Source organism: Vigna radiata, chromosome 11 (genome assembly GCF_000741045.1).
Source record: "Vigna radiata var. radiata cultivar VC1973A chromosome 11, Vradiata_ver6, whole genome shotgun sequence".
Lineage (NCBI taxonomy): Eukaryota > Viridiplantae > Streptophyta > Magnoliopsida > Fabales > Fabaceae > Vigna > Vigna radiata.
Window position 1 is genome coordinate 5,088,519 of NC_028361.1, and position 10,805 is coordinate 5,099,323.

Below are 10,805 nucleotides of genomic sequence, written 5' to 3' on the forward strand. Positions count from 1 at the left end.
AATATAATTTGTTAGACAAATTATACAAATATCAAACTATCTATTTTGCTCAAATTAGACCAAAATTTAGTATATTTAATATCTTATTAAAATTATAATATTAATATTAATCCAATCTCACAAATAAAAAATATACACATATTCAATGTTAATTCAATTCACACATATATAAGAATTTACCTAAATCTTATTCATAAATGATATAATAGCCTGTAACATTCTTTAGCCAACATACATAATGAAGATAATCTTATTTCCACATCTACGTCGAGAATTACAATGATATTTAGATATCCATTTATGAAAATATTTTAAAAAATAAAAATAAAAATCGTTATCACGTGTGTTTTATTTTTCGAAAAATTCACACAAACTTTGATTTTACCAGAATTCTCTCCAAGTTATATTTAATTTGTATTGAATATGTGATAACTGTGAGAAATAATCGTCACAACAATACAAAATAATTAATTTTGTACGAAAGAAACGGAAGAAATGTAACTGTGAGAAAGAAAAAATTTGTAAGAAAACATGAAATTAAAGCAGAAGCAAACGTAATAAAATTGATATGAGGAAACATGAAATCAATAATTGCATCATTGTTTATATGATTCATGATAAATTGTTTTTTTTTTTTCATTTCTCTTACATTATTATGAATAAGAAACAAAACCAAGAAAAAAAGTTCATCACACAGTTCTATTTTCTATCCATTTTCAAATACAATATTCCACTTCATTCTTCTCCTTCTTTCACTGAACAAGAAAAGGTTCAACTTTACTTACTGGGTAACTGACAAAGGAAGAGGACCCACATGCTTTAGTAGACATTGAAATTCAGCTGCCTCTCCTCTCTTCTCCGATTTTCTCCATCTTCAACCCAAACTCGTCTTTTAAGAAACCTTATTAATTATAATATTACCTTAAAAAGATTCCTCTTTTCCTATTTACCTTTTTTCTTATCCTTTTTTGCGTAGAATCTAAGTACCCCCCTTTTTTTTCTTTCTTTCTTTTGGTTCCAGGGTATATACACTACTTTACTCTAATCCCTTTGTGCTTGTTTTTTCATTACTTATTAAATTATGATTCATCAGAATCCGTTATTACCAAAGATTCTTAATCTCTTCCTGCTCAGTTCACTTCTCACTTCATTCTGCTAACTCACTATTTTTCCTTTTTCTTTCTTGCTTTCGCTATCTTTAATCGTGGGTGTGGTGCAGTTTTTTTAATTTTTCTGAAGTAATTTGTCTTGGGTTTGAATTATTCATCAAACCTTATATTGGGTATTGCGGAAGTGAAGAGATTTCGGTAAACAGGTACGTGTAACTGGAAATTCGAAGATGTTCATGTTTGCTTAGTTTGAGATTTGACGATACTGGTGTGCGTAAATGAGGCTGTATTCATATCTTATAGTTGGGGTTTTACACGAAAGATTAGATATTGAAATTTGCTTTTCATATCTTCTGAGCTTACACATATTGCAAGTTTTTTTTCTTTTTCTTTTCCTGATAAATCCATATATGTATATATATCAGTTGTGTGATAGTCTTTCTGTCGTTCTCGTTAACTTTTACTTTCCCTGCAAAACACACAACATAATGGGAGCGAGAGGTGCGAGGGGGCGAATAAATTGTCACACAATGACATATAGGTGATGGAGATTGTTCTAATTTTAATTTAGTTTAATTATACATGAAAGCATCTTCTTTAGTCTCTATTAATATTTTTAATCTCTTTTAGTCTCTATCTGTAGCATTTTAATCTATTTTACTCCCTAGAAGACCACCTGGAATTAAAAAGGGTATATGTATGGATTACAAGGAGATGCTTATAGGAACTAGAAAGGAAATTTTTTGTAACTATAGTAATCAAACTAAATTTTAATTATCCATTTCAGTTATACGGTCAAGATTCACTCCTGCAGCCACACACACCGAAAAAAAAATCAATGTTGTTTCGGTTATATCTAATCTTAACTATCCAAGATTGAGATTTTCTCTTCTCAAACTCTGGTCTCGAACTTGATACATTTCCTACATATGTATGTCTTCCCAATCTCTAGTTATCTGACTGTTTCTCTCATTGCTATTTACCTTAGTGCCATAACATACTTTTTGCGTTATATATTATAGCCAATGCTGGTTAAAAGCTTCAAGAGGGATGATCATGCTTCTGAATTTTGAAGTTTGGAATCAAGGCATAACATTTACTTTTTCAAAAGAAGCTTAATAGTCTGTCGACCTTCCTTCTATATATAAATTGTGGAATATATTTTTGTGCGTACTCGATGGACATATTTTTTGACAAATGGTTTGCCAACCTGAAGGTGAATAATTTTGCATGAAATGGGTTGGTTTAGAAAGTTGCTTAAAGGTTGTGATCATATTTCACGTGGACAATACCAAGGAAAATATGGAGAAGACAGAATTTGGGATACCCATCGTAGTTCAATGGTAATCAAAGCTTTCCTTCCATTAAGAGTTAAAATCACTGTCATAAGTTATAACTTTTCATGCCATTGAGCTAGTTTTTTTTTTTTTTTTTTTTTTTTTTTTTTTTTTTTTTTTTTTTCACTTTAACAAGGCCTAACTCTGTACTAGTTCCTCCTAGCCTTAAGCTGATAATATGAATTTGTCATAATTGCAAACCGAATGCAGGATGATTTAACAGATATAGAGAAAGAAGACATTGACCGTGCAATTGCACTCTCTCTGTCAGAGGAGGATCATCTTAAAGGGAAAAAAGTTGTTGGTAAGATTTATGCTCTTGCATGTCGGTAGTTTTAGTTAATTTTCTGATTAGTTTGACTACTTTGGCTCAAATTTAATACTATGATGATTCTACACACTGCATGAGGTACCTAAACTTATCTGAATCTGACCAAAATGCTCATTGGTTTATTACAAGTTCTTAAATACCTGTTGTATTATTTCCTGCATGTTTATGCCTATTTCAGAGTCTTCAATATTGTTTAAGTAAATTCTACTCTATTGATCAAAGGCTATGATGCTATCTGTTGATTCTTTCATTTACGTCCTAATCAAAGGTGAATTATAAGAATCATGTTAATAAGTTAATAGAATTAGGTTCTTGATTTTTTTTTTTAAATATAAATATAATGTATATAATATTGTGACGATATTCTGATTCTGGTGTTTTACTTAAATTTCTACTCAAAAGTTCTCAAATTATATTTCTTATAGTTAAGAGTCCATTGAATAGCTTATAAAAAAAAGTGCAAAAAAGAGTGAACTGAAGAAATTCTGTTGTTCCGTATGGTTTATGTGTTTAGATAATGAATGCGTTAATCAATTATTATTTACACACCAAACCATAACCAAAACGTCTAATCGCTTTTGTCCCATAATATCCTAGAGGATGACTCTCAGTCTGAAGATGATAAACTCTGTAATATTGACGATGAGGAAGATGAATATCTTGCTAAAATTCAGCAAGAAGATGAATATCTTGCTAAAATTCAACAAGAAGAGGATGAACGTCTTGCTAAAATTCAACAAGAACATGAACGTCTTGCTAAACTTCAACAAGACGAAGATGAACGTGTGGCTAAAATTCAACAAGAACATGAGCATCTTGCTAAACTACAACAAGATGAGGATGAACGTCTGGCTAAAATTCAACAAGATGAAGCTGAACATCTTGCTAAAGCTCAACTTGAGGAAGACGAGCAACTTGCTCGGGCAATTCAAGAAAGTTTGACCATTGGTTCTCCTCCTCGATCAGACAATGAATCTTCATTTCTATCTTATCCTCACCTCTTTCCCCCTGGATACAGGTAATTGTGTGTATAATTTCATCTTTTATCTGTATAACGAATTCTTCCTTTTACGTTTATGGAAATTGCTGAATTTTCTAACATTCCAAGCAGAATATGTTTTGAAACTTCTATTTTAAGTTTTGCTGGTTTGAGTGTTTGGTTATACAATTAACTGATATGGACTTCATTCAGAGTTATCAATCTTATTTTAAAAGATTCTCATCTGAATCATTGAACTGGGATAAGCACTGGATGGGTATTTTATGAATGATACCTTGGTGTCTGTTAGTTTTCCTGAGTGTTATTAAGTACCTTCTAATTAGATGAAAATGTTAGAAAATGGTGTGATTAAAATGAACATATTCTATAATGTTATTAGCTTAGTCTTGTTTATGGTGATTCGTTAGCACTTCCGGTGGAATATCTTGGAGTTTATTCGTCACCTAATAAAATTGAAATTCTCTCCTCTATTTCAATATTATGGATCTATATAGAGATTTAATAGGTTTTTGTAAATCTGCTTTCAGAATCTGTGCTGGGTGCAAGACTGAGATTGGGCATGGAAGATTTTTAAGTTGCATGGGAGGTGTTTGGCATCCAGAATGCTTCTGCTGCCACGCCTGTCGTCTGCCAATAACTGATTATGAGGTTAGAGGCTAGAGTGTCCTTTTGCTTTTGCAGCTTGCTTAGCAAAACAATTAGTTGAAACCTCCTTTTTCTTTTTCAATAAAAAAGTTGAAAACTATTCTTAGCTTCCTAAACGAAGGTCTTCAAATATCATTTTTGGTCAATCTCCATTTGATTATGCTTAATTGTTCCTTTACAGTTTTCCATGTCTAGCAATCGCCCTTACCATAAATCATGCTATAGGGAGAAGCATCACCCCAGATGTGATGTTTGCAAGAACTTTGTAAGTATCTTGACAGTTGTTTTGCACTAAGAGCTATCTATTTGTCAATTGTGTGTGCTTGTTCTATTTCAAATTTTCTCTCAATTATGATGAACTTTAGAAACTTCTATTCAATGTTTCAAATGTTATTTTACTTTATTATTTTCTTCATTCATGATTTCTAGTGGGAAAGTTAATCTAAGGGGAGCTTTGAACTTTACAGGAATTCTTGGATCAGCTACTTGAGCTAACAAATGTAACTGATAATCATAGTAATTTACCGTCATACTTGATCTACAAGATCGATCTCATCATCCTGTATAGTTAATTGAGATCATCAAAGAAATTTAAAACCAAACCTTAATTTTCTAATCTACATCAAACATTTTTCCTTGTGTGATGATAGAAAAGAGTGAGAAGAGAATCAAACAGACCCTAAGTCTTGGCTTTTGAGTTATTTTTTCTAAGTAATATGTATATTGCTGAGTGAACTAAAATGATTGGTTCTTTCTTTGCAGATCCCAACTAATTCATCTGGCCTCATTGAGTATAGAGCTCATCCTTTCTGGCTGCAAAAATACTGCCCATCTCATGAGCTTGATGGCACACCTCGTTGCTGTAGCTGTGAAAGAATGGAGGTCAGTAATACTAGCTCCGAAAACATTTCATCCTACTATTAACAATTAGGAGATAACTGATGGATCCGTTCCTTTCCTCCCTCGCCACCGTTCTGTCTTTTTTGTCTTTTCAATCAGTGCAGCCAAGGGATGCAAAATATCTTTTGCTTGATGATGGTCGAAAGCTATGTTTAGAGTGTCTAGACTCATCAATTATGGATACTCATGAATGCCAACCTCTCTACCTTGAAATACAAGAATTTTATGAAGGTCTAAATATGAAATTGGAGCAGCAAATTCCTATGCTCTTGGTTGAGAGACAAGCTCTGAATGAGGCCATGGAGGGAGAAAAGAATGCAAGTCCTCATGTGTTTAACTTTCAATTTCATTCATGGAATGTTATTACTATCCGTCCTTCATGTGTTTCTCTCTATTGAATGTAGGGTCATCACCACTTACCCGAAACCAGAGGACTCTGTTTGTCAGAAGAGCAAACTGTCACCACTGTAGGATTTTTTGCTTGCAAATTGAGTCTTCACACATCTAATTCTTCCATTGAAGAAGATCTGTTTATCAAATACTGATTTTATTACTGTAATATATTTCATATAATACTAGATTTCAAGGAGGCCGAGGATCGGAGCCGGCTACCGAGTCACGGACATGATAACTGAACCCTTCAAGCTGATCCGTCGCTGTGAAGTGACAGCCATTCTAGTTTTGTATGGCCTTCCTAGGTATCCTTCACATGCAATGTGCTTTCAGAATCTACACAGCATTTGTATATGACATTCCCCAGATATAATTCAAGAATTTTATATTTATAGGTTGTTAACAGGATCAATCCTAGCTCACGAGATGATGCATGCATGGCTTAGGCTTAAAGGTATTCAGCCTTTAACATGGAGCAGGAAGTTTATATTTTTTTTTTCTCATGATGCCAAGTTGGACAAAGTTTCTGGTTTTTTGACAGGCTATCCTAACCTCAGTCCAGAAGTTGAAGAGGGAATCTGCCAAGTGTTGGCTCATATGTGGTTAGATTCAGAGCTGTATTCGGGATCTGGGAATGGCGGTGCATCATCATCCTCGTCTTCATCTTCATCTTCATCATCACCTTCCTCCTCTTCTGCATCATCAAAGAAGGGTAAACGTTCCGACTTTGAGAAGAAACTTGGTGAGTTTTTTAAACACCAGATTGAATCAGATACCTCCTCAGCTTATGGAGATGGATTCAGATCGGGTAACAAAGCAATGCTCAAGTATGGGCTCAAAAGCACCCTTGATCATATCCATATGACAGGAAGTTTTCCATACTGAAAATTTTAAACAAGATATAATTTTCTCACCTATATATATTCATCATTATTGCGGCTTCGTCATATAAACCATATAGTTCAAAGATTTCAAGATCATATAGTTTAACACTAAGGAATAAAATTGCTCCTCTTACGTTTAAGTTCCTTAATCTCGTGCCAAATGTGGCACCTCATCTTCTATATGTAAAACTAAATACTACTTAGGAATTTAGAAGAGCTGAAGCAATGAAAGCAGAGAATTTGATTATTTCACTGTTGCATGCAAATTTGTCAAATATATATTTGTTTTGAGAAATTATTCTTGGAACTTTATTGTGGATATTGACACGAATTTTCAAATCTTTGTTTGGAAATATAACTTTACATTTTAAAAATTAAATTCTGAAAATATTTTTGGATTAGCACAGAAGTTTAGAGCATTATAATTACTTTTCAGAAACTAAAGTTTCAGAATTTGTCTTTTCATTGTTGATGTATTTCGTAAGGTATATAGACATCTGAAAAGTACCCAAAATCATAATGGTATTATATGAATAATAATAATGAAAGAAGGTAATAGAACTCTGTTGTCAATGCTAAATAAAAGTAGGCAGCATAAAATTGTTGAAAAAGGTAATCTACAAAAGTAACGTGACACAATATTATATTTTTCAACAATGATAAGGTCCTATATATTTTATATAAAGCTTTTGATAATATTAAAATAATTGTTTATTTATAATACATAATAATACAATATAAATGTGTGTGTACTTCATAAGGAATTTGTAATAAAAAAATTAAGTGTTTTTTTTTTAATTTTAAAATCTCAAAGCAAATACAAAAAAGTCTTGAAAGATATAATTTTATTCCTATCCTTTGTTTAGTAAGTAAAAAGAAAGCGAGTAAGATTTTTCCTTTTATTACATCTTGCCTTCCTATAAAAAAAAGTGCATGAAATAGCTTGCTATTTTATTTTATTAATATATATATATATATATATATATATATATATGTATAATATAATATAATATTAAATATTTATAACATATCAATCTTAATATTTTAAATTTAAATAATAATTAAATATATTTTATCATTTTAAAATTAATTTAAATAAAGATATTAACTAAATGACAACTTTATAGTTTCACTCCAAAAGAAAGACAACCAAAACAAGATCAAAGATGAATCCAAACTAAACTATTAGACACCACTCTTCTTACATTATTTTTTTTAAATAAATGCTAAAATTTAATTATTTGTTATACTAAAAATTGCCACGTTAATCATATTACAAGAGAAATTTGTTATTCTTTTGGTGTAAATTGATTTCACATGTTTTATAAGCTGGTTTCACATTCTGTTTACATAGTCTGACCATATAACGTCTAAATTAATTTATTGATTCCAATTATACGCTAGTTTATTCCTCCACTTCTATGTTTTCTTCTTGCACTTTCATATAAAATATTTTTGACTGTCTTTTTAGATTATATAATTTGAAAGATAAAAATGGTTTTAAGGTTATACAATAAAAACTTATGAATTACAAAATTTAAACATAAAAAATAATTATCTTTTAAATAGCACGATCTGAAAATCATTTAGTTTCTCAGTTATATAATTTGAAAATTATTTGACTTGCATAATCCAAAAATTATTTTTGATTCCAAAAGTATGTTGTCTATATTTTTTAAAGGAAAAAAACTAATTTCCGAATTATATATTCCACAATTAAAAAAAGAAAAATTGTAACTTTAGACGGAGGTGAAGAAAAAATATATAGAGGGGCAGAAAGAAACTGTCAAATAGTACCGAAAAAACTATGTAACAGATACACCTCTTCTCTTCTGTATACATACTATATTTTAGAGAATGAACAAATTCTTTAAAATAAACTTTAATATTTTTTTTAATTTAATTATTAAAGTGGTGTATAACATAAATTAGTTGAATGAAAATGAAGAATTTTTATCTTCAATGCATTCAGAAAATTAATGTAATATTGAAGTTGAAATGTTAATGCACTATTCAGCTTATCAATGATGCATTTAATACGTAATCAAATTGATCTGGATTTCAGCATTTACATCATCAAAATGTTGGCTAAGATAAAGTCATCTCTATTCATGGTATGAAAAATTCTAATCGTCTCTACATAAATAAATGAATTTAATAATTTTTCGAACATTGGATAAACATCACAAGATAAATCAACATTAGATCATCACAAAATAACTAACTTTTTAATATGTAGTCAAATTTTGATTCTAGAATATGTAAGGAAAAGACTTTATTTTTAAGACAAAATATCAATTTTGACTATTTTTACGTTTTGAAAGAAAGCTAGTTTTCAATTTTGACTTTGAAAGTCCTTCAAATTTGAGAAGAACTTTTTTAGTTTCTTAAAATTGAAAAAATCAAATACTATTTTAAAATTTTGAAAGACTACTTGATTTAAATTGGGCAGCATTATTAACTTGTAGGAATGGTCTGTTTTTGATAAAGTCGAAGAAATTGTCTGATGGCTATGGATTGAAAATTAATCCTGGAAGAAAGAAAAAGAAGAATGGTTGAATAGTGGAATGTGACAGAGAGTTGAACATCTATTGCTACAGTTAGTCAAGGATCCTCATAAAACCATTGATTACAATGAACATTTTCAGACATCGATTGATAATTAAATTCATGTCATCTTCATTGAATTTCAAAGAAATTCAATTTGACTTAGTGGTTATATGTATATATTTACGATAATTTTAACTATTTATATTTGGTAAATTTAAAAACGTGAAATTATTAAACTTATTTTAGTAATATATATTATTTATGATCTTTAATTATTATATGCATTATGCAACATTTCAACTTCTTAATTAAAAATATATAAATATAGAAATATAATCTAATTCAAAAGACGAACATGTACATTCAAAGAGTATGCTTTACAAAACCTCTTGCTTTATTAAATATTATTATTTTTAGAATATTTTTGAATGTTTGTAATTTTCGTAATTTAATGTTATAGAAGTATATCATAATGTTTCTCAATTAGTAAACAATCTTAATTAAGTCATTAAGAAAAAATAACATTAATGCACGGGACGATATGAAACCTAAGGAATCTGTAATTAAAATCCCACGTGACGACTTTAACTGCTGCAAAATTTGGTAGCTGATAGATTGATTTTTGTTTTCTTTTGTTTTCTTTTGTTTTTACTTTTTTTTTTCTAAGTGCAGATAAGCAAGTGAGAAAATTATTTATTGTCATAAAAAAAATTCTAATTATATCTAGAGCTTTCAAAACGGGTAATCCAGCTCGACCCGGCCCGACCCATCACGGGTTGGTCACTTAATGAGCCAACTCAATCCGACTTATTTATTAGCGAGTCAGAAAAATCTGAACCCGGTTTGGGTTGGTGGGTAAACGGGTTGGCTCACTAGCCCATTTAATTACAATTTTTTTAAAATAAAAAAAATTTACAAACTTTCTATATTCGAATTTAAACAAATTTCACTCCCAGAAAATGATGTTAAACTGAAGACAATTCAAAATAATAATAAAAAGTACAATATAATCCATAAAAACAAACACAAAAAACATAAAAAAAAACCTACTCCTTTGTATACATATTGAGTTAAGAGAATATTTTATTTTTTAGAGTTCCATAAATAAAATAATAAATTAAAAAAATAAAATTAGGTAGGTGGATTGATGGGCCAACCTAGCCCAGCACGAGTTCAACCTGCATGAGTCTGGTTTAAATGAACCGGATTGAAATCTAACCGCATAAAAAAATTCAATTTTTTTAAACCCAACCCAGTCTAAAACTGTGGTGAGCCGGGTTAACTGGCGGGTTGTGACCCATTTTGACGATTCTTATATCTATATTGTTTATTTAAATGGACAAAATTTACAGTAAAATATAAATGTCGTTTTGACATTTAATAATATACAATATTTATGTTTTATAATTAATGTTTACATCATCACGCAAATGACAACGCGGTTCAACACAAAATATAACGTGATTAAATAACACGAAAGGAATTGAGGATATAAATAACTATCAGCATATACAGACCGACACCTATATATATTTTTTTTTTGTTACTTATCAGCAAAATGTTGAATTCAGATACTAAAAAATTTGCAGTAATTCCTACGCACAGTTGAACTAATTAGATTTCCTTTTGTCGTCTGTGCTACCATATTATTCAAAC

At 30.1% G+C, this 10,805-nt stretch overlaps 1 protein-coding gene across 6 annotated transcripts; it reads left to right on the plus strand.

The window, feature by feature from the left end:
- The first annotated feature begins 739 nt into the window (after positions 1-739).
- Positions 740-6,849, plus strand: LOC106777867 (protein DA1-related 1). 6 transcript variants are annotated; one of them, XM_014665673.2, is made up of 14 exons: positions 741-1,650; positions 1,897-2,040; positions 2,132-2,196; positions 2,326-2,452; positions 2,657-2,750; positions 3,375-3,795; positions 4,305-4,425; positions 4,604-4,687; positions 5,185-5,304; positions 5,427-5,639; positions 5,727-5,789; positions 5,902-6,020; positions 6,111-6,169; positions 6,257-6,849. In XM_014665673.2, the coding sequence occupies exons 4-14, from the start codon at positions 2,345-2,347 to the stop codon at positions 6,598-6,600; spliced, it is 1,746 nt and encodes a 581-aa protein (XP_014521159.1). In that variant the 5' UTR covers positions 741-1,650; positions 1,897-2,040; positions 2,132-2,196; positions 2,326-2,344; the 3' UTR covers positions 6,601-6,849. The 6 variants fall into 6 exon arrangements, with proteins under 6 accessions (XP_014521162.1, XP_022643309.1, XP_014521159.1 ...); XM_014665674.2 differs by having other exon boundaries at positions 741-1,315; XM_014665676.2 differs by having other exon boundaries at positions 740-2,040; positions 2,132-2,230.
- Positions 6,850-10,805: the final 3,956 nt, after the last annotated feature.

Excerpts from the sequence above, each read along its gene's own strand:
- LOC106777867 (XM_014665676.2), top strand. The coding sequence starts at position 2,345 with ATGGGTTGGTTTAGAAAGTTGCTTAAAGGTTGTGATCATATTTCACGT. Across the intron at positions 6,021-6,110 it reads GTTTTGTATGGCCTTCCTAG|GTTGTTAACAGGATCAATCC; the intron begins GTATCCTTCACA and ends TTATATTTATAG. Across the intron at positions 6,170-6,256 it reads TGCATGGCTTAGGCTTAAAG|GCTATCCTAACCTCAGTCCA; the intron begins GTATTCAGCCTT and ends GTTTTTTGACAG.